The sequence below is a fragment of the Musca autumnalis genome, unplaced genomic scaffold, assembly GCF_047663935.1.
Source record: "Musca autumnalis isolate F117 unplaced genomic scaffold, ASM4766393v1 scaffold_3, whole genome shotgun sequence".
In the NCBI taxonomy this organism is placed as follows: Eukaryota; Metazoa; Arthropoda; class Insecta; order Diptera; family Muscidae; genus Musca; species Musca autumnalis.
The window spans coordinates 1,447,126-1,472,061 of record NW_027411866.1 but is presented as its reverse complement, the minus strand read 5'-3'; the positions used below and the strand labels follow the sequence as shown (position 1 = coordinate 1,472,061).

Sequence of the window (24,936 nt, the reverse complement as noted above, 5' to 3'; positions counted from 1 at the left end):
TTGAACTTGTCATTCAAAATTTTGCGTTTAATGTTACCGATTTTTGTCGGTAACTCAAAAAATAAGTTAGAGAATCGAAAGGAGGTTGTTTTTTTTTCAAAATATTAATATTAAATAAAAATAAAAAATTTTCCAATAAATTAATATTAAGCAGTTTACTACATTTGTTCACTATGAAGTTAACTGAATGGCTTTAGTTCGAAAGCCGTTAACACCTAGCTGGAGCTGAAAAACAAAACAAATAGAAAACCCCAAAGAATAACACAAGATAATTTGAAATAACGGGGTATTATTTTTAATAAATATGCATATGTATTTCATATTAACTCATATATAATTCGCAAAATATTTTGAATGTGTTGTTTCGTAGGGTGTACTTTAAAATACCTGTTTTAAGACATTAAAAGTATTTATGTCCCTACCGGTTTTTGATGTTGCTGACCTTCTAGTCATGATGAAATATTGTAAATGTATTTTTAGAAACAATTGGCCCGTTTATTGACGGCAAATAAACTAACAGAATGAATAAGTTGCGAAAAATTGGGCTGAAAATTTTAGTATTTTGATTAATATTCAATTAACTCACAAAATACTATTTCCACGATACTCAATTTGTAAAAGTCAGGCGATTTATTTTCTTATACAAATAAAACAATACATGCGAAAAAAAAAACATACATTAATATTACATACAACATCATGGTATAACAATAAAAGGTAAAAGCAATACCCAGCTGACTGAGATGTGCTGTTCTAAACGATTCTATACGACATTTTGTATTTTTGTTTTCGATTTTTATTTATTTCGATGATTTTTCAGAAAAAAACCAGTAAGGAAAGGATCAAAGTTGGGCGGGGCCGACTATATGATACCCTACACCACTGTGAATATGTAAAATATATATGGGAGCTATATCCAAATCTTAAACGATTTCGATACAATTTGGCACATTTATTTCCACAACGAATTCAGTCATACATTCCAAATATCATTGAAATCGGACTTATATAGCGTGTTTGGTGCAGCAAATACTCGAAATCGTCCGAAAATATATATGGGAGCTATATCCAAATCAGAACCGATTTCGATATAATTTGGCACATTTATTTCTATATCGAATTGAGTCACACATTCCGAATTTCATCGAAATCGGACATATATAGCGTGTTTGGTACAGAAAATACGTGAAATCGGCCGAAAATATTGTTACGAAATTAGGTTTAGCTAATCTCCGTGTAACGTTGTTTTATTCCCCAGTACGATTTGTACCAAATAAAACAGGGTTCGTTTTAGATTACGTTTCTACAATGCTTTATTTACTTTATTACACTTATTCAGAACCGACTTTAATTACTAAGCACACAGCTTGACTCTAGTGAGCACGAAGCTCTTTTTTAACCGATCTGTTTAGTTCAAGCTTAAAACACAACTAACTCGTCATTGCTAGTTCCCCCTGTATTTATACCCCAAAATCTCCCTGTTCGAGAGTCCTCTAGAACACGTCTGGTAACACCTCAAAAAATTGAAGCCCTACTAAGCATGTGTTTTTTTTTTTTTTTTTTGTAAACAAAAGTAGCTTCTCCTTTTTCAATATACTTATACTTTCTGCGACCACTTATCCATTTAGTGGAATGGATTGGAAATGTTAAAATGGAAATTACGGTTTTCAATAGATTTATAGCCTGTTTCACTAATACGATTCGAATTCAAATTCGTTCAAACTACTACCAAACATCTGTTTTTTTTTTTTTAAATATTTGATTTATTTTTGTTTTTAATCAAACAAAAAAATTCTACAATAGTAGTAACTCGAGCGAATTTGAATTCGAATCGTCTTAGAGAAACAGGTCATTAATCAATTGTAGAAAAATATTGACTTTAAATTATAGCTATGTTCCAGAACTAAAAAGTTTTTAAAATTTTTACCACTTTTACACATTTTGCGTTCCCGTACACAAAATTTATATGAAAATCGTTTACGACTTTTACAACTTTTACGACTTTTACCACTTTATAAAGTACGGGAACAGGCCATATGTTTCTAATGAAATTTGTCTTCACATTTTAAATATGAATTATTCTTGTTTTATTATATTTAGAGAGTATATTTAAGATTTGTGCCCTAATCCACATATTACAGGACACCATGACACAAGTTTTTGTTCCTTTGTGTGTATTGAATAAGCAATTATTATGTATCACTGCCTCGAGTCTTGGGAAAGAGACACAGAATGAACATAGAAATAGAAGAAGAAAAATCAATCATTTAGAATGGTTTCAGGCATTTAACAACTCCCTTCATCATATGAATGAATACAAACAAATACATTCACCAACCCGCTGCTCTGTGTTGTCCCAAGTGACTCTAAAATTTCAAAAATAATAATACATGAGGATATAAAGTTTTATATGAGTTTCTGATACTGTCTATGTGCAAACATTTGTAATAAAAAACCGCATATATGTAAGTATATAAAACAATATACATACATAAATATTTAATAAGAAAATGTCATACAGATAAGGTTTCATCATTTATTTTTATGTATATAGAAGAGTCTTGTGTAAACTTAAAAGCAAATAAATTAATGCGAAATGTAGAAGAACAGCCATCGACATTTATTGACGTTTTTGCCTTTTTTTTTTGAAATTGAATATCAAACAATTCAGCTGCAATCAACACTTGAATTAAAGTGCGAAACCACAAACTCACGCACATCAATACGTACTTACAAACATACAATGATGATTACAAGAACACATTTCAAGAGTACCAAGGAGATTATTTGAAATGGAAGCTAAGAACTTGGCGAAATTATCCACACTTTCTGATGTGCGCAAGGGGAAAGAGTGGAATGATGAAATACAAAGCGATTTATTTTCCAAGGATCATTATAATTAGTTGCCAGTTTGTCATTACTCTCATTGCTCCCTGGTAAAGAAGAAATGTTTATAATATACATAATATAATTTATACTAGGTACATATAATAATTTATAATAACAACAGCAAAAATCTGTTGCTTTCACCAGCAATTACTGAAGTCGACTTTAGCTAGTTAAGAGTTATTGTAGTTGGTTCATCATTAAGTTCCGCTGATTAGCTTAATCATGGCGTACGGCCAATAGCTGCCGAAGGAAAATTCTCTTGCTGACTGCTCGGCTGCGCTGCCCGCCTGTCGTCGTCACAATACGATAACTAATAACCAAAATTTAAATAAAAATGGACAAATGAATCAAAGAAAAAAATTTACCGTCATTTGGTGGAGATAAAATTAACATAGTATTTTTTGGGATTTTCTTGTCTATAACATTATATAAATTTAGCAAAAATTCATTAATTTTTTCTTTGTCATTATAAAATTGAAAATTTGGTACATCTTCTAAAATATCTATTCAGATCGAAAAAAGGAATACATCACTAGTAACAAACACATTCTACTATTTCAGCGGGCGAATGCATTTAAATAGCTTGAGCTGCGTCGCTACTGACAACACAAAAACTTGCATAGTGTAGCCATTAGACATTTTGTTGGTTTGTTATAAATAAATCAATCGTTCAATCAGCACTTAACTTTTTATCTACACCTACAGATACTATCCTTCCTCTTCCGCCCTATCATTCAAATAGACAAGAAGTTCTATGGGAATAAAAATATGCGTTTAACAAAGTCATCACAGAATTTCTGTCATTAAAATGAAAGTCGCATGTCCGCTGTGAACTGGAACACACGTTGTCCAACCTAATACCACCAACAAGGAACAAGTGCCAAGTGCCCAGAATGTCAGTGCCAGTACAAACATGTATTGGAAATAACGTCATCATCAGAATAATTTAGTGTCGCACGTACAATCCGCCAAAACTTTGTATGTAGCTGTGCGTTCGTTTACGTGCTCTATAAAATTTGCTCTAAAAAATTTTTAAACATTCTTCAGAATTATGAGGAAAATAAATGCGATTCTTAAAAGCAGAATATTTATTTGTATTTGTGGTAAAGAAAGTTGAATCATCACAATCATCACATACATACATATAAAGTACAAGCAATCCATTATAAAAATATAAACATTTATGGCAAATCAAAATGGCAAACTAAGTATTTGCAAGACTAGAATATTCTAGGGGAGGCTTTATTTGCAGAATTTTAATTGACATACAACAGCGTGACATGCAACAATTCAATTGTAGAAAAAAAAAATATTTCAAACCATGAAAGGTATTCTATTATATCGCAATGACATTAAATGTCAAAAAATCGTTATAAAGAACTCGGATTTTAGCTTCAATTGCTTTGTTTAAGACTTTTCGGTATTAGAAAACCAGGCTTTAAATCATTAAGGGTTCATTACATTTCTTAATTTCAATATTTGTTCTTACAATTTTACTAAATACATCTGTGTGTGTGCTTCTCTGGCATTTGTCATTATTTGGACCACATCACATATTACCTGAAACAAAATACCACCTTTGGTAAAACGGGGTAGCTGTCTAACCCCTAAAATATTTGCCAGACTGTCACTGAACTTTACAATAAAAATGAAAACAGTTTTTTTTGCCAAATCAATTGAAATCATTTTGTGGCAGGCCATTGATATCCCAACATTATTGCAAAATATTTCTGCAACAACGACACGAAGAAGGTGTACACTAGGCTTTTCACATATGTATGTATGTATGTACATAAACAAAGCCAAAATGAAAATGTGTCCTTTTAATGAAGACAATACCTGTGACGGTGAAAAGAAATTCATGCAGTAATGCGGCCCATACAAAATGCTCTGCCGATGAACCCTTGTGTACGTGTTTGATTGACTTAATAAATGGCACATATTATATGTACTATATTATTATATTAATCATGGTAAAATTACTTAAGCGGACCACTCACTGTCATATACTCCAGACTTAAGCAATCATATGTTAAATTCCATACGACATTCTGTATTCTAATTACCATTTCGGAGCTACGTTGGTTCGTTGTATGTAAAAGTTATGAACAAAACTTTTACAGAAAAAGGGCTTCTCACTTCCATTGGTCGGGACATACAAATGTACACATACATGTTTATTATTGACCGATTTTGCGCCAGAATTCATTTTCATCCGATGTATATTGCGTATAAAATAAACAAGCCTGCCAAATTGATTAATTTTACTTTTATTTATTATTTTAAGAACATCAAATATTGATAAATGGGGCTTATTATGTAGCGAGACCTTTACTCTACATATTCTGAGCTGGGACAAATTAAAAACAGATTAAGAACATTGCAAGAAAACGTATCAACCAACAATGCAGAACTGTGCAATAATCGAAGCACAAGACAAAGTTGAACAGCATAGGCGGTAATTTGTTGTTTTAGAGCAGTGCCGAACAGCCATTTGTCGCTGGTTAAGAAGATTTTCGGCAATTCACACCCATACGATCCGAAAGCAAAGAAAGAATATTTTCAGGGTTTAAAATGCTAACGCCATATTAGCAAAAGCACCGAATATTTGCAGCTTTGCCTGCTAAAATTTCTTCGAAATATGTTTAGCAACAATGAACAACGGCAACATGTAGCAACAAATTTCATAAAAATATTGCTAGCGATGCTGATGCTATTTGATATTAGGGGTGTCTTTTTACTTACTAAATGTTGCTGAAACATTTTTTTCAGCAACTTTTCCTTTATACAACTGTCAAAATCTGCAACATTAGTAATAATTATTACTAATTATCACGTAAAAAGACACACCTATTGTCGCTTTAATAAAATAGCATCGGGCATGCATATTCATATTTTGCAGCCCACATGATCAACACATATCAGAAAAGAGAATAAGCAACAAAGTTTCAACGGCTTAGACATGTTTTCAGCAAACAATTGTTTTTGAGATCAGGGTTATAGCTCATTTAGACTAGCCATAAATCCTCGACTGGATTTAATAAATCCAGTAGAAATCTTATTGCATTTAGATATACATTTTGGAGGATTTAAATGGCAGTCAGCTGATTTTTGTTCATAGCACAATTATCAAGGTAGATGCATCAGCCCATCTGATCGAATTTGAAACGTCAAAAGAATTTTTTGTAAATTGAATTCGTCCCAAAAAACATACGTCAAATTACAAATTTATTGTTTAATACTGAAAATGTTAGCACATTATGCTACTAATGCTAACTAAAGAGCAAATAAGGAATTATTCTATCGCAATTTGCCCATCTAAAATAAATAAACGAATTATTTTATCGTTTAGACATCGTAAATATTAGTCTTGGTTGATTAAAATCAACTTTGTACATCAAAACAAATTTAATTTTTCCGCATTGTTTACAAATTTTTACATTTTAAATTATTTTTAGTGTAGCAATTCACCGATGCATCTACCTTGTTTCTTGTGCCAGCTTGCAACTTTTTGTATTTTCTAGCAACATGTTGCAAAAAAACAGAGTTGTATACGAGGATTTATGCCAGATTTAAAACAAATCCACTCAATACGAGGATTAATTTTTGTATGGGAAATCTGGTAGATTTTGGCTGGATTTAGCAAATAAAACCTGATAATGTGCTAAATCCGGCTAATGAAGTCATATCTAAATGGGCTATTACCAGTGTAATGCATTAAAAATCATGATGTAATTAATGCCACTTTTTCGTTCAAAGGACATGTGAATTTTTGGTGAAGCTGTTTATATTTTTTTTATTTTTAAACAATAATAATTGTCTTCTTTAGGTTCTACCATATGATGGAGGCATTTTGACATTAAATGACACATTTTTTATTACTGTGTTGGTAACTCTAATCAAAAAAACACCCTCGAATGCTAATTCGTTCTTACGAATGGTCAGCCGACTGCTAAATATGTAGCGTGGTTGTTGATTATGCCTAACGCAAAAAAGATTAGGCGTAAAAAACTGAATAAGCAAAAATGTACAAAAATAAATATGCTTTCGGTTGCTTATTTAGCCGTATGTGTCAATATTGTGTAGCAGTTGAAGTGTAGAGCTAATGCTAATGTTTTTAGATGCTGGCTTTTAAACCCTGAATATTTTGATTTGTTTTTGTTTTGTAGCTTGCGTGCATACAATCTTACCAACACACTCTCATAAATTGCCAATATTTTGAATACATTTACAATTGTGGATTCGCTCTCCTTGGTCGACACTGTTTTAGAGTCTTGAGAAGTAAGGATTGTTATTCGCCCATATGCAGAGCTCAGATATGCTCGATTTTACTCGCGAGTGGGAGTATTTGAAGAGTACAAGGTAAAGCTAACAAAGCACACAAGTAAATCACACTATTACATGCTTTGTTTACAGATTGGCGAAAGTGATCTTCAACATATTTGTTTTTGTCTCGTTTGCAAAAACTAAAAAGAGAACCCGGTAAGGGTAGGAAATGCGCAATTTCGGGCGGAATTTAGTTCCACTTCAAAAACATTTTACACGCAGACACATTTTACTGTTGTTTGATATAGACCCTAGAAAAACACTGCAACCTTGTTGAAATATGCATTTGTGGCCTACGAAAAACTTATTTTTTTATGAGTGTAATTTGCACCATTTTTATAGCTTAAAATCGATTGCTCACCTATTACAGGGTTATCGACTTTTCATTCATTATTGATGTATGCTAAAATATTAGCATAACATAGAACGCTTCCAGTATCACTGTTTTAAAAACGTCTAGGGACAGAAAAGATACCTTGGGAATCATCCAAATCTCCATATTTTGAAGACTTCACACCCTTTTCTAACGGGTAGTTTTAATGTACACATCATATTCATTCAATTTTTGGCAAAAGTATTACATAATACTACATAAGAAACATCAATCATTATTATGTCATGTTGTAATGTACGAGCCACCAATGCCATCGTTCGTTAAAGGCTTGATAAGTTATGAAAATTGGTTTTGTTGTTTGTCTTTTCTATCCTTTCTCCGTGTCACGAAGAAAATGTTAATTTCTAACCTATTGGAAGAATCAAAAGCATTTGTTTATTTGTGAGTGTGCTTTTTGCTTAGTCAGTTTTAAAAAGGGAAATAACCAATTTTCTTTAACAAACCGTTAAAAATTCGTGCGTAATCTGTTACTCCAATACAGGAACAAACAATCTGCTGACACAAAGACGACCTCCCAACTCAGACACAAGTAAAGGATTTCATTGTTATCTGCCGAGACTTGTCGCACCCAAAATGCGTGTACACGAAGTGCAAATGATAAACAACATTGTTTTAGTAAACATCTAAAATTAAATGTACTCAAAGAACAAACAGACGAACAAGACAGCAAACGTTGTGAAGAAAAAAGTTAATGCACAAAGTTTTGTTTATAAAAAAACAGCAAATAAAAGGTGACTTTACTTTTAGGGTTAATTAGTTTTTCTAAAAGAGATAAAAGTCCTTTATCGGCAAAGGAATACAATTTTCAGATATTGAATGAAATTAAAATGGTTTGTTATTAGTTTCGTTAGATACAAAGACATTAGCTATGAATTGTTTAGCATTACCGCCATTGAATTCATGATCGTTCTCTGGTGCTGTGGAAGTTACAAAGTTTTTAGCCGATACGCAATACAATATACAAGCAAGCAGATTGTACAAGTAGAGCGTAAATATCGGACAGTTCTTTTTTGTAGCTTGCGTAACTAATTCTTCACTAAGTTGATGTTTTGTCAATGCCTTTAGATTTTTGTCTTAAGCCGCTCATTTGTGCTCGTCTCACATCGATTGTGTAAAAATTCTCTGTAAATCGTTCCGTACAATGTTGGGTGCATTCAAGTTGTTAAACTAAAAATTGAATCGTGCAAAAATCATTAATATGAAATAATCAACATCTAGAATCATCTAGAATGAAGTCAACATTTATTTTCTTGGAAACCAAACTTGAAACTGAATGCTGAATTATTTTCCATTATGTGGCAACAATTGTGGTATTTTATTTCAATATAAAAAAATAGAAATATGAATAATCATTGTCGAGAACAGTGTTTTTCATTGTGGTTTCCGATACAGTGTTCTATGTAATGACTGATTCGATTGCTTGTCGAAGATACTTTACTAATTAGATCTCTCCAAATTTCAATACAAATCAGCCATAAAATTTGTTTTTCATAATAAAAAATTAAACACTCCCAATAGTATCCAATGAACATTTTTATTTTTTTAATCAAAATCAGCTTACCGCTGTCATTGTCAGTCAGTTAAGACTGTCAATTTGCAGGCAAAAAATAATTCAATAAACTGTAGCAAGTGCATTTCCATAATAAGGTCAATCACTTGCAATTTTTGTGTTTATTTCAGAGCTGGTTTTGCGCATTTAATATCATGACGCTATATAATGCACAATATTTGCGTATACGCAAATTTAAGATAGAAATGAAATAAATTGCTTTATTTACAGTGGGTATATGTAGGTAACTCGTGGTGAAATAAGATTTGTGTGGAAGTCAATGCAATTCTTGACAATTGTAAAACCAACAACTATCGCAGACATGGTACCAAAAGGAGAGGATCTAACGTACTGAATTGGAGTATCAGTTTTTTAAGACTAACCATTTTTGCAATGTTTTAGTCATTGTGAATTTTTATGATTTTTGCGGGTAATAATTGTCTAACTGTACTGAATTTAATAAATTCCAGTAATAAAAAAACACCATTGAGGTTCTTCAGACAAACGGAAAAACGCATGAGACCCTATAAACAATGGCGAATCGTCCACAAAGAAATATGCAATGGATAAATATTGGCGGAAATGAACCAATCTAAAACAGTCCGATTTTCGCTTTGAAAACATCAAAATACCTCTTGAAAATATGGGGCAAAAATTGTCCCTCAGCGCAGTATTTTGAAACAACCCACAACACAGCACAACTTCCTCTCTTAATAGTATTGGAATGTCTTCTTTTTACTAATTGGATAGATATTATCCTCTACTAGCATAATAAAACCCAAAAAGTGTGCCAAATACCATAAAACCTATCAAATATAGGTATTACCCCCAGTTTTTGTAAAAATGTTTATTCTTCTCACACGAATTGTCAAATTTTGTATGTCGATTTACTCGCTTTAGCGCAAATGCAGAGCGCTGATTTTTAAATGAGGAATCCTTAACGATATATGGAACGGGTATACGAAAAATTATATGTGTATGTCATCTGGGGGCTAAGCTATGAATGCCTAAATTATTACGAATATAGACGAACGAACAAAAATAAGTTACAAAAACTGGGGGTTAATCCCCTTATGGAGAAACTGGAATACCTTATATTCAGGTATTATATTTTATACCAAGCAAGACGTCCACGTGCCCTTATAAATATCGAGATGCATAAATATAGTACGTATATCAGCCTCATTCCATTGTCAGATGATTCACTGTGAAGACTGAATTTTTCTACGGTTGGGCCAAAGATATTCTCCTTTCGAATTTTGGCATTAAAATCGCCTAGAATAAGTTTAATGTCATGGCGCTCGTAAAATATATCTTTGGTCTGATCCTCATTGTTGGAGCTGGAGACCAGATGTTTTAACCTCCGATCAACTAAAACTCCACTACCAAACTCATGCTTCGTGTCATGGCAGCTATAATACAGAACGTCACCTTTAAGTGTTGTTGTGACGCCTTTCCCAATCCATCGTATTTCCTGTATGGCAGTTATATCGCCCTTCTACTTTTCAAGTAGAACTGCACCTTTTCTATAAAGGATGCGAGCATTCAAGGTTTGGATTCGCAGATCATGGTCCTTAAAACGTTTGCGGGTCGTCAACTTTAGAGGGGTTTGTTTTTTTTTCCTTTGTGTTTGTTTTGATATTCTAATTAAATCTACTAAAACATATGTAAGTCAATCGGTTCATTAGTTTTCGAGAAAGATAGAGGGAGTTGGCACCGATTTAAAAAATGAAATTTCGAGAAAATCCAATCCAAAATACAATGATTTTTCCTTCCAACGCTCATATCCTCAAGCAATATTGGGAACAAGTGTCGTTTAGGGGCACCTCTCGGATCGGTCCGAAATTTTTACCATAGGTATCCCATGGGACCCTGATTCCAACGATATATAATTTTCCGGGCGGAACTCCATACTTCCGGAGATATGGGTCTTGACATTTCGGAAATTTCGTACTTGTAACACCTTTACGTTGTTTATGGGCACCTTTAGGTTGTTTATGGGCACCTTTAGGTTGTTTATGGGCACCTTTAGGTTGTTTATGGGCACCTTTAGGTTGTTTATGGGCACCCCTTCGCACACTGAACACAACGATATATAGCTTTCCGTGGGGAAGTCCGTACTTCCCGAGATATGGGTCTTGACTTTTTTACTTTTATCACCATTATTTTTAAAACCCATGCAATATGGGACTCGTTTTAAAGCTCACGAAGAGTACTTTCCAATGCTGCCAATAATTAATAATGGTAATTAGTTTTTCTAATAATAATTTATTAAGTCCCGGTCCACACTAGCGTGAATTTCATTAAAAAATTTCATGAAATTAGGCGTTCTTAAATCGAATTACCCACTACAGCAATTTTATGATTTTACTCTACTATGGAAGTCGATCTAGAGACGCATAATTTCATGCAATTTTTTTAACGAAATCACTCTAGTGTGGACCGGGACTAACTTATTATTGGGCTACGCGACCAAAACTCTCTTTAAATTGAAAGTGTTCTTAAGTAGCCGGCCTTCGGCCGGGGATTTTAGACTTTCTCCTATGGACAGGGACAAAAGTGGGCTACGCAAACAAAACTTTCTTATAAATTTAAAGTTTCCTAAGTAGGCGGCTTTGAACAGGAATTCAATACATTTTCCTATAAACAGGTATAAAAATAGGTCGGGTGCATAAAAGTACTCTCTATAAGAGGTAGTTTACACTATCTATCAATGTCATATGACACGAAATAAAAACATTCCATATCTACCCACGCAGGCAATATGGAGACGTAATTTTATTACATTTTCGCTGGTGTGGACGCGCAAAGTAAATGGCGTAAGGAAAATCCACAATATTGCACATATTAGCGACTATATAATGATGGAAATTTTTTTGTCATATGACATTTACATATAGTGTAAACTACCCCTAAGCTTTAAAACGATGCCCATATTGCCCACGTTAGAATTGTAAAATGTCAAGACCCATATCTCGGAAAGTATGGACTCCCCCGGAAAATTATACATCGTTGTATTCAGGATGCCAAGGGCTATCTACTGTAAACATTTCAGCCCGATCCGAGAGGTGCTCCTAAACGACATTTAAGCCCAATATTGTTCCGATCGGTTTAACAAAAAAATCTGTTTTTTCTTCAACACAAACTTGTTCGTCATCGCGTCGAAGAATCTCGTTCATCAATAATACCAATAACAACAAAATAAAAACAAACCCAAACGAAACGAGGCAACAAAATAACAAACCTGAATTAATGCGTTGTTGTTATTCATTGCTCTTCGTTCTTTCGTTCGTTCATTCGTTTGTTGACCATTCATGGCTTCGTATTGTGGAGAAACGCACGTATACACTGTAGACAAAAGCAACAACAATGAAAATGACTGTTGTTGTGTTTAAACAACTCCACGATGGATACACACACAAACACAGATAAGATTCACATGTATACATAACCACCAGAACCAAACACCCCCACTGCCCCACTTGATTATTATTGTTTTGCTAAATCGAGAAAACAAGAACAAAAAGAGGGAGATTGAGAGAAGGCTCGATTAAAATAGTAGACAATTAAGCCCTCTTCTCAACTTCTATTCACTTTCTTTACGAATACTCAACTTTGTATTAGCCGCTAAGCAGAACGACGTCATCAGGCTTTTAACAATAATTTAAGACAGTAACTTAAATTTCAGGTCAGTGTTAATAAAATATTCAAAGGATAGGTAGGGTATGTACATACATATGTATGTACATATGTGCTCTCAAAACAGGAAACGATTGCAAGTTGCAACAATTATTTTGCCGAAATCATCGAAATCAAATGTTCCGTTTTGTTCCTTTTATTCAAAGAATAAACATCAAGGTAAAATTAACTGTTGGCTTTCCAGAAGAAAAACCAAAACAACATGGTCTCAAATTACATAAATACATAGGTATGTATGTATAAAGTAGTAATGCCAATTTCCACAGTGAAATGGTGCATTTCCACAGTGAAATGGTGTGGGACGTAAGTGCAAGTTGTGTTGTGGAGGGGCTGTGGGATATAATGTTGTTGTGGTCCACATATGGCGTGGACTTCTGTTTGGGGGGGTCTGTTAGTCATTCATTGTTCGGTTTTGCTTTTCTTTTCATTTTTTTATTTTGTTAAGACGAAGACCGCTTATATTTTGTGTTGTTTGTGTGTGTATGGGGAGGGGGTGAATGTATCGTTTGGAATACACTCGACGAAAAGGACAACTAACGAACCCGAACAATATCCATGTTTGTTGTTACTTCAACAAAGGAACAAAGGTGCGAACGGATAATTTTCATGTTGGTGGTATGTATTTCTTCGTGCCATCAAGCAACACTTGTTGTTGTGACGACAGTAAATTGTGGGGTATAGGTATTTTGGGCTCTTTTTTTTGCAAATTCATGACACTTACATACTATGTAAAAACAAAAATTTCAAGATGCTTACCCTGTAATAAATCCGGTTTTCAGCTCCAGCTCTGTATTTTGTATTGGACCAACTGAAATTCAATCTCTACTTGTTGTTTTTTTTTTCTTTTTTCTTGAACTGATAACCTTATTTTCTCTCTCACACACTCTCAATATACAAATAAACCAAACCAACTCACTGTCACTTCACTTCTACACACAAAAAATTATTATTGCTCGGTTTTGGTTTGAACCGCAAACTGAAAAAATGAATTGTTTAACAGCTGGCAAAGTATTTTTTCTAGAAACATGTAAATGTATTCCAATTTGCTAATTTGTATGCACTCTGCTTTTTTAGAATTTTATTTTACTTATTTTATCGTTAAATTTGTGTATTATTTTAATCCAATGATATAAAAAATATGATACTTTTATTAACAAATAATATTTTCAAAGTTTTTAGCGTACGTTTCTCTATTCACGAGCTTCCTGTGTTGTTTGTCGTAAGTTTCAATCGGAACTGAAACAAACTGTTTCGAGCGAAATGTTCAAACTCCCACGGCACAATCCAGGTACTCGCGTCAGCCCAGTTAATGTACTGTGAGCTGTCAAAAAAGTTGTTGTAATTTAAAACACAAAATTAAAAAACAAAAATTTAAAAGAAAAACTGTGAATTTTTGACGGATTTTTGTTATAATACGTTTATTAATAACTGCCTAACAAAATGTTGTTGAAAAAAATGTGTGAGTCGCTTTATTTTTGGAAAACATTTTTGACATTTCACAGTACTGAACTCGTTTTTGTTGTAGTTGTTTGCTGATGCATCTACCTGCTATTTGTGCCATGAACTCCCCAAGTGTGAAAAGCTCGCTCTCACAAAAATTGTAATCATCTCACTTTGCCCAAAAAGAAGAGGAAGATTTTAGTAAAAATAGTTGGCAACACTGAAAGAGAACACAATTCAAATTATCAGCCGTTTCTGCATAAAGTATTCACAAAAATATAATTTCAAAGTGGTTTGTGTGTGACCTTTTACAATATTTAATGGTCTGCTCCTTTACTTTTAAAATGGTAAAAATGGCAAAAGTTGTGAACTGCTCTCATATCAATTGTATGCTTACATCAAGTAAAGGAACACTTTTCGAGTAAAAAGTGGTAACACTTGAAGATTCTTGTACGTAAATGAGCGGAGCTTGAATGGGTTAAAAGTTATTTAAATCATTAATAGCCAAACGTTGATTCATCCTCGCAAAAGGAAATCATTTATGAAATAAAAAAGGTCAAAAAGTCACAACCTTAATGAATATTTTCCCTAAAATTATGACCGTAATTTCAACGCGACCTAAGCGTCTTGTAATTTTTACGTGCAATTTACCGAGGTGTGTAATTTTTTGCAAATTCATTGCCACATATACATAAGTATTTTACAACATTTTACACATTATGTGTGTTCGTTTACTCAAAATTTGTACAAATTGTTACTGGATGCTGTTCGTTTACTCTACAGTACAATGCAAAACACCTTAGTCGTTTACAAGAAGTTACTGGAATCGTACAAATTATTGAGTAACGACAAATTAGGTGTGTTCGTTTACTCAATAATTTGTACTAATTTGCACAAGTCCAGTAACTTCTTGTAATCGACTAAGGTATTTTGCATTGTGCTGTGGAGGAAACGAACAACATCCAGTAACAATTCGTACAAATTTTGAGTAAACGAACACACATATTATTGAGTAATGGGTACTTTCACGATATGTTTTTTACATATGAGTTGTCACTTTGCACTAATTATACCCTCAGCCTTTAGGCTAAGGAGGGTATATACGCTTTGATACGATGAAAATGTGCCTCATCGAAATAATGGTTTTAGACCCCAAGTATGTTTGGACGAAAAGTGTTTCAGACAATTTGGAGTCGATCCAGCCATGTCCGTCCTTCTGTCTGTCCTGCTGGCGGGAGCGCACGATAACTCCCGAACGGATGAACCGATTCGGTTCAAATTTTGGCTTTCGTAATATTTTGCCCAAACTTAGTTTAAGTTCGAAGATGAGCTACATCGGTCCACTCCTTCCGGTACCTCCCACACAAAAGTTCAAAAAATTTCGGAAAAATTGTTCGTACGGTAACTCTTGAAGGGAGTGACCGAATTGGTCTATACTTTACACATCCTAATATATCTACCAGATATAGATCAGGTTCAAATATGGACTATACTTGTCAACTCCATCCGGTACCTCCCACACAAAATTTCGGATAAGTTCACTTTAAGACCTGATATCGAATCACTTTGATTTTTGTTGAAGCAACTTGCATTCGCTGCCTCATTTACGATGGTAAAAGTTTTTTAGGGGCAAGTCCATACTTCTTGAGCAAAAAGCCCGAAGAGTGTTAAAACTCCCTATGGCACAGTATGTTGTGGCTGGCAATCCACTTCCATAACGGTCAATGTCGATCCATTCCTTTTAGTATCTCCTCCGCAATACTTTTGATCTTTAATCCTAATCAACATTTTTGTCTGTTCAAACGCCCAACATTTTTAAAACCCCCTAAATACATACGTGTTTTGGGATCATATTGTTTCAATATAGACAGGCTGAGGGCATATCTCTGTCGGCAAAGCCGACTGATACTATTTTATTTTTTCCGATAACATAAAGGAAAAAATGTTATCGTTGTAAAAAATAGTTGCTTTTTGTATCTTCTGGAGCAGAGCCTACATGCCAAGGCATATCCCCCTTGTTATATTTTGTTTATTACTGGCATATGCTAAGTTTACATTTACGAAATCCACTCGATTTCAAATGTCAATTCCATAGCTCAAACGTCAAATGAAATCTCATCTGGATTACATTTGACGTTTAACCTATGAATTTGACAGTTGAAATCGAGTGAATTTCGTAAATGTAAACTTAGCATATGCCAGTAATAAACAAAATATAACAAGGGGGATATGCTTCATTATCTAGAAAATCAACCCAATTCCGTTAGCTAGACTTTAAATAAAACTATTCCCCTAATATATACTAGACGAACTCTTTTGAATAACACAAATGTTTTACTGTTAACGAAGTTTACTACTTCTTTTTCAGGTATATGACGTTTTCGACGGTCGAAACCCTAAAGAATTGTCATACGGAACATCCCTGCTAGTGATTAAACTGACCTTTCGTAAAAAATCTGAGTCTGCTGGTCATAAATCTTAAAAGTTGACAAAATGCAATAAATAACACCTTAACAACAAGTATGGTGCCGATGTTTCTCTCTTGTAAAAAGAAAAGACATTGAATTTAAATTTTAACTCTTGAATATTTGTATTTATTCATGTTAGTAATATTGATTTATATAAATACTAAAAAATGCACACTCTTTACTTAATTATTATTTTAAAAATATGTTTAGAAACGCTCAACGTAAAATACAGCGCAAAAATGAGTTTTTTAATTAAAAACAATATAAGAAAAAAAGGTTACCCAGAAAGCAAATTCAGGCCTTAGTCTTCTATTGATGTCAAAAGATATTGTGGCTAGGAATGCAGCGGAAAGAATAAAGCAACGAAATATTATTGAGAAAATTCAAATAAAGAAGTTGTAGAGGTATATTTTTGCTTGACAGCAAAAGAAGACATCAGTAGTGCGATTCTCTAACTCATTTTTTGAGTTACCGACAATTGTCGGTAAAATTAAAATTCTTATAATTTCGGTAATTACCTATGTTTTTCGGTAAGTTAACGACGAATAAAAAGCGGTCATAATTTCGGGTTTTAATGTTAACGATTTTTGTCGGTAACTCAAAAAATGAGTTAGAGAATCGCACTACAGCTAGGCTTACAGGGATGTGTATGATATGATTATGCGTCTGATATTTGAAATTTACAAGCATATATAACGACAATAGAAGCATTCGACAAAAATTGACATGAGCATTACATGAGTTTTTAGTTCGACGCAAATGGTTTGATGAAATTTAACTCAACTTATTAATTATTATTTTTTAATATTTATAATTACGTATGTACATTTATTTATTTTCGAACATAATTTGTCGTTTTAACATATTTGACATAAGAACGGAAACCGAAGAAGGACATAAATATATGTGGGACATTTCCAAGGCATATTGAACAGTAGTGCGATTCTCTACCTCACAAAAATCGGTAACATTAAAACGCAAAATTATGAATGAAAAGTTTAAAAAATATTGACAACACTGTTACTGTCGGTAGAAATTTACTACTACTTTTTATTCATGGCTAACTTATAGTACGTTAACAAACCCACTGGATTTTAAATGCCATATACGTCAAACAAATCCTCATAAGAAAGGTTAGTTAACCCGACAAAAACCTATAATATAAACATCCTATTATCGAAAATTATCGTTAATTACCGAATCTATAAGAATTTTAATTTTACCGTCGGTAACTCAAAAATGAGTCAGAGAATCGCACTGTGTAGTAAAATTATTATTGTTGTAATTTCCCCAAAGAACATTTAACATTAAAGAACATTTTTGACATAACCTATTCCAATACGTCGATGCCACTAATTATTCAACACGCCTTGGAGATTTCATATGCTAAAAGAAACATCAGTTCCTTTTTCGATTACTGTTGTGGGGATGGTGATTATTATTTGGATAATAGAATTGTTGCTTTCTTGATTTAGATTTAAAAAATGCCACTTCCTCATTTTGCTTAGGCCACGCATGATTGTAACGATGCGTAGATAATTTAATATTTGCCAACACTGGATTGCTGGAAGATGTCGAAGGTTTTTTCGGCATATCATTAGAAAACGATTTACGTCTTCTTGTTCGATTTGCAATACATGATAGTTCAAAGCGACTATGTTTTTCATCGGTTTGTGGGTTCTTTTCACATTCGGTTCTTTTCAGGCAATCGTCATTGTAATTACTTTCTTCATCCGTTTCGTTTTCTTTTTCAAAAATTGTAGATTTTTCATAAGATTGACAAGTTTCTTGCGATTCTCTTTTTTTCTTTTCTGCTACAGTTTCAGAACACATCGTTTTTCGCCTTCCGCGAGTCCTAATGGCAACGCAAGAGGTATTGGCAGGAATTAAGTTATTACTTTCTTCAACTACGACAACATGATCAGATGCCATACTTTTGCAACGTGTTCTCTTCGCAATGCATGAAATATCCAAACTGTTGTGTTTTGGCAGAGATTGGTGCTCTTGATTTTGGAATGTTATAGTCTTCGTTAGCTTAACATCATCTTTGACAATTTTATTCTCAACTGATTGCAAAGGATTTTTTGTGTGAGTTATTCTTTTTCTCGTTCTTTGAGCAATACAGCTAATTTGCTTTTGTCTCTCGATTAATTTGGTAAAATTTTCCAAAGGATCGTCATCTTCGTCAGATTCTTCTTCATCTGTGAGTCCAGGTGGGTTGTTTTCCGTTCTTGTTTTGAGATTTTCATTTAAAGTGTCATTATCGTCATCATCGCTGCTAGAATCAATTGGTGTTAAAATTTTTGAACCCGACGTGGCATGCTGTCTATTGCAATCTATTATAGCAATTTCAGACTTTATTTTTATATTGTGCTGCTCTTCGTTGTCACTCTTTATAACACTTGATTTTATCTTTTTTCTTTTCCGACTGACTTTAAGAACGTTTTCTTCGTCAGAGGTTGATAGTTTATTAACATCTGAGAACCACTCATTGTTTTCGTCAACTATCTTGGGTTGTTTTTTAGGAATGTTATGCTTGCAATCATCATCATCTTCACTTTCTATTCTTGATTCAACTTCAGTTCTCTTCAAAATACCCGTTAGCGATTTACTCCCCTTCATTTGTTCATCTGACATGACTTCCACTAACACTTCGTCGTCACTAGAATCTCTTATAACACGACCCCAATATGATGGATTTCTTTCTTTATACCTTGTGAATGTATTGACAGCATTCTCGTCTGGAGTTTTTCCTTCTGATTTTCCATTCAATGCTGAAGTTATATCTTCATTGCAGATTATTTCTACTTCATCATCATCGTCTTCTGTCGAATAAATGGTGCTCTGTTCGTTGCAATGAAAGTGCTGTTTTTTATTAAGTCGCGTTCTATCACATCTTCTGTCTTGAACTACTGATTCTATACTGGACAACCTGTTTTTATAGCGTCGGTTAGTTTTTATTTCCTCATCTGAAGATGTCTCATCATCGCCAATCAAACCATTTATAATGGCCATATTTTCATGGTAGCTTACATTACATAACTTGTTGTCATCTAAATCATATCTATTCTCATTTGAATTCAAACTTTCCCGTCCACTGTCTTCTTCTTCCATGGCAATCGTACAATCATTACAATGAAATCTGTTGTTGGCGGACTTTGGTAAGCATTGTTTGTGAATTGCCGTTGAACCACAAGTTCTACACAATAAAAGTGGATTAGCTGATGTTGACTGACTGCGCCCTTTATCATTTTCGCATTTGTTTGCCGAGCATTCATTGGGACGTTCCAAAAGTTCAGCAAAGGCATTCGGTTCCAATTCCCAAGCTGCATCCCTAGTAAAAGTAAAATTATTCTTTGGACTTATCATTACGGAGCTACATACATATCGATGCTTTACTTTCTCAACATCGGATCTTAGAAAATGCGATTTTGACTTTTTCATATCAAACTATTGCAATTTTTATATTTTATTACTGCAACAACTTATTATCTCAATATTTTGTTGCTATTCTGTAAATATGAATAAAATATGTATATTCTAGTGTCCAATTCACTCCTATTTTCGTAACTGCATCATACTCGTATCTTAATTCCCAGGCGAAACGGCGGAAGCTCCTATCCTTAAATTTTGAGTGAGGGTTTCTATTGACGATTAGGTGTGTGATAAGGCTGGATTTTTGGAAATTCTTACTGGAAGGTTTCAAAAAGTACTAAAATTGTACAATTTGAGTGACTGACTGGTAATCTACATCGAGGAGAAACGGCTGAATCTAGAATATTGAAATTTTGGGTGATGGTTCATATTAAGGTGTAGGTGTGTAATAAGTTTGTTTTTGTGAAAATTCGTAAAAGAAGGGTACGAAAAGTACTAAAAACACTGTTCAAATTTCAATGAAACAACTTACTAAAAATGTGCCTAAAATATCAATAAACTTCTTTGATAAGTTTCTTATACATCTTTGCCTCAGAGAGCAAAATGATACCTTTTGACATCTAGGACCCTAATCTTTGAAAGCCCATAACAGCAAATGTTGTCTCCTCTTTTTCTTCTTCAATGACGCAGCAGTGTCCAAATATGGTTACTTTGTTCATGTTGCGCGGTGTTATTATTTACAAAATACGTTGAAATTAGACAACATGTACTCATTTTGGCTCGTCACTGTATGTGCACGTAAGGAACTAAAGTGTACTTCCATATAACAACGTGTGAATCTAAAGTGTGGTCAACTAACTAGTTTTTGTTCTCAATTGTGAATTTAAAACTCGTAACATATTCATCAAGTAAAAAAAATTAAAATTATTGTTAATGCAGAAAACTCGTATCTTAATAAATGCTAATAAATGTTTAAAAGGAAAAAGATTAATATATTATTACTCCTAATATGCATGGTTGTACTCAATTACCTAATAAATACATTTTACACTTTTACCCAAACACCGATGTATCAAAAGATAAATCGTTTTTAGTCTCTCCTGAAAAGTTGTATTTTTTAAGATCCGAGGTTGAGAAAGTAAGACATTAATATGTAAAATACTAATCCGACAACAACCTTGTCTAATTGATCTAGATTTCTTAACAAACCATTTACTTACTGATTCGGAATAAATATACCAAGTGCGGGTAACTTTTGGCGAAATGTTTTCACGTCATTGCAGAGTGGGCATTTGAAGAAATATCCAGCGGTCTTGGCAAATTTCTGCAGACATAACTTATGAAACCAACCATTAAGACAGCATGGACTCTGAACAATCTTCCATTCGTCGGTATCCATGACTTCATAACAAATCGAACATGTCGTGCCTGGCGGTGGCGCTGCTACCTTTTTCTGTCTATGCTTACAGCAGTACGATTTATAGGAGTTGCAAAATTGATTTTCGGCATTATTTTCAATGCCACAAATTAAATGGAATGTCCGACGGCATTTTGTCTGACAACATCCAATATTTGCAAAGGTTTTTCTACAATAACAACATTTCTAGAAAAAATAAATACAGGTTGTATTTTCAATTCGTCCATTACTTTTGTACTAAAGTTAAGAAGAACAACTATGCTTACTAGATGTGAAACTCGCATTGCTTCTTTTTTGATGTCTCCTTTCAAAAAACCCAGGAAACCTTCCTCGTCCGCACCATTTTGTGCAAGATTAGATGACAAATACTAAAAGTAAATGTTTAAGTTTATTATCAAGTCGCTAGCTGAAAAGAAGGCAATATACCAAACAAAATGTATGAACTGCCATCTCCATTTCTTCATTTTTCAAAAAATCACCATATTGGAATTCATCCTTTTTAGAAGATTTACACAAAAAACACATGTCCAACCTTCTATCTGAAGCAGCGTCAACTTTATCGCTGGAGCTTGTTACAATTAAATCTAAACCCATTGTAGGTTTTTTCGGTGCATCACTGTTATTGGAGTCGCTACTTAAAATCCTCGTTCTGCGCCTATGTGATATCTTAATATTCTCACAATCGGAATCACTGTCCTGTTCCGTTTCGTTCTGTGTGCCATCGTCACATAAGAGTCTCTCGACAATATTCAAATCTTCATTATCACTGACGTGACAAACATCAATTTCTTCTACCTCATTGTCATACAGTAATGCATTCTCGTCATCTCTATCGTCTTTTTGAAAAGCGATGGTACAATCTGCACAATGGAAACGACCCTTGCGGGGATGTGGTAAACATTGTTTGTGCATTGCAATCGAACCACAAGTGGAACATAATATTAAAGGATTTGCAGTGGATGTGTAGTTGCGTCCATTCTTATTTTGGCATTCCTTAGCTACACATTCACTCGGTCGCTCCATAAGTTCTGCGAATGCATTCGGTTCCAATTCCCAAGCTGCATCTCTGTAAATATGTTTATACATACATGTGTATGTGCATTTGGTAGAAATTACCCACCATACCAGTTGCTGATATTTTTCGTATGTTTGCCACAAGTTTCGAAAACAAATTCCAACGTTTGGCAAATATTTTTCTTGTGTTTTTCTTTTGTTCGCCAAAAGATCGAAAATTATATCGAAATCGAAAGTTTTCCTGCCACAAACTGAGCGATGAATAAATCTTTTTCAATTCATGTTCGTGTGTCGTTTTCGAACAAAATATCCGTAAAACTATCGAGGAAAATTCGAAAACGATATCGTGTTCGATAGCAATGGTATGGTTGGGTGTATTAATGTTTTGATTACTTACTGGTTGGGAATAAATATTCCTTGAGACGGCAGTTTCTGCCGAAATATCTTAGCATCATTGCACAGAGGACATTTGAAAAAATAACCAGCGGTTTTGGCGAATTTCTGCAGGCACAATTTATGAAACCATCCATTACGACAGCAGGGACTCTGTACAATGCTCCAACCCACATTACGAGCTGATTTGTCCTCTAACAGTTTTTCATAGCAAATTGAACATGTTGTCTCATTATCTGGAAGTTTAGGTGACTTGCGTCTATGTCTGTGACAATATGATCTATAGGACTGACAAAACTGATTTTCTGCGCCATTTTCCAAACCACATATGAAATGAAAAGTCCTATGGCATCGCTTTTCACAGCAGCCAATATTGGCGTAAGTTCGTCGACAGTAACAGCATTTCTAGAAACAGGAAAAAATGTAGTTTTGTCTTCACATTCGTCTGCCCTACTTACCAATTGTGAGACTCGTCTTTCCTCATTTTTAATATCAGCTTTCAGGAAACCAAGATATCCTTCGTCATCATTTCCATTTTGTGTGAGATTTGAGGACAAGTACTAATGTTAAAGGAGACGTTTACCGCAACATATTTTGCAAACAAATAAAAACACCTACCAAACAATAAGTGTGTACTCCAAATCCCATTTTACGATCTCTCAAGAATTCCCCGAATTGTATATCATCTTCCTTGTTAGATTTACATAGGTAGCACTTATTCATCTTTTTATTTATGGTATTTTTATTAATTTATGAGCTTAATGGACCTAAAATTCTCGTATACCAACAAACAACACAACAATTACATACCAATGACAGATGGCAAAAACGCGCGCGATTTCAATTAGTACGCCATGTAACGTAGCAACGTAATGCAGTTCTGTTTATGAGAATGACGATAGTTGTTTACTAATTGAGCTGTGAGTCTCCCCTTCCTCCACCTCCCTCGCACACAAAATCAAACCAAGTCAAAACGTTTTGCAGGCGGAAGGTGCTTATTTATTTAACAAATTGTATTCATTAATTACTATCTTTATCTTTTGTATTATCGAACTCAAACTCCTCCACTTTTTTAAAGCCGGAATATCGTATAACTTTCCCCTTTTCTACGTTTAAGCGTTTGCTAAATTGTACAGCCTGTGATTCTTGTTTTTCTTCGTCACTTTTTAAGCCATGATAATGTGCCCAATCACTCTTTCCACTGAATGCCAGATAACATACAAATCCAAAAGCATTCCATGCTAGAATTGCGTAGCCTACGCTGAGACGACGCTTCCACAGGGCAGCTTCCAATTCGGGTATTGGTTTGGTATTCTGTCTCACCAATCGTCTAAGCCAATTCATGCGAAATAAGGACATGTTTTCGCTGGCTGTATTCGGTATTACATAAATATCCACCAGCCTAACCCACGGAACCAAAACAAAACAAGTTAGGGTATAATAGATCGAAAGATGAATTAATGGGATGACATCAGCTGTTCTGTATATTAGTATGTATACCCAAAGTGACAACATATGACCTGTTCCCGCACGTTATTAATGGGTACTTTACACGATATGTATTTTACATATGAGTTGTCACTTTTTATATACAAAATGTATACGCAAAATGACAACACATACATATGTAAAAAACATATCGTGTAAAGTACCCATAAGTAGTAAAAGTCGTAAACGATTTTCAGAAACATTTTGTGTACGAGAACACAAAATGCGTAAAAGCATGGTATAAGTAAAGAGGTAGATTTAAATGAAAAAAATCTATAGAACCCTTATTAAACCATGCGTAAAAGTGGTAAAAATTTTAAAAACTTTTTAGTTCTGGAACAGAGCTATACATGTGAAAAAGCAGATGGTCTGATAGCCGCCTAACTTGGCGTTTAAGGCCAGAGCAGAATCAATCGTCGCTTGCTTTGCCAGAGCCTCTTTGCAAATCAGCCTGCGTTCTCCCTTAGGAGGCTCTAGCATTCCC

At 34.0% G+C, this 24,936-nt stretch overlaps 3 protein-coding genes across 9 annotated transcripts in view; all 3 read right to left on the bottom strand.

Annotated features, from left to right (window-relative positions):
- Window positions 1-14,448, bottom strand: part of LOC141397455 (uncharacterized) — an 80,271-nt gene extending 65,823 nt beyond the window's left edge. For 2 of the 6 annotated variants that reach the window (XM_073973647.1, XM_073973650.1), the window contains exon 1: window positions 13,614-14,095. The gene's annotated coding sequence lies outside the window, so the exon portion shown is untranslated. Of the gene's footprint in view, window positions 1-13,613 lie in introns of all 6 variants that reach the window. The other 4 variants (XM_073973649.1, XM_073973646.1, XM_073973645.1 and 1 more) reach the window with 4 other exon arrangements.
- Window positions 14,449-16,862: 2,414 nt separating this feature from the next.
- LOC141397452 (uncharacterized) lies at window positions 16,863-24,386 on the bottom strand. 2 transcript variants are annotated; one of them, XR_012411407.1, is made up of 8 exons: window positions 23,583-24,386; window positions 23,423-23,524; window positions 22,969-23,369; window positions 21,984-22,623; window positions 21,824-21,925; window positions 21,361-21,743; window positions 17,717-20,099; window positions 16,863-17,220 (listed from the first exon to the last, which is right to left on the bottom strand). XR_012411407.1 is itself a non-coding variant. In XM_073973640.1 (7 exons), exons 1-7 carry the CDS (start codon window positions 23,685-23,687, stop codon window positions 18,164-18,166), a joined length of 3,669 nt encoding a protein of 1,222 aa, XP_073829741.1. In that variant the 5' UTR covers window positions 23,688-24,386; the 3' UTR covers window positions 16,863-18,163. The 2 variants fall into 2 exon arrangements, 1 of the variants encoding a protein (XP_073829741.1); XM_073973640.1 differs by having other exon boundaries at window positions 16,863-20,099.
- On the bottom strand, window positions 23,941-24,407 carry LOC141397457 (uncharacterized). The gene has a single exon (XM_073973652.1). It carries the CDS (start codon window positions 24,321-24,323, stop codon window positions 23,985-23,987), a length of 339 nt encoding a protein of 112 aa, XP_073829753.1. The 5' UTR covers window positions 24,324-24,407; the 3' UTR covers window positions 23,941-23,984.
- Window positions 24,408-24,936: the final 529 nt, after the last annotated feature.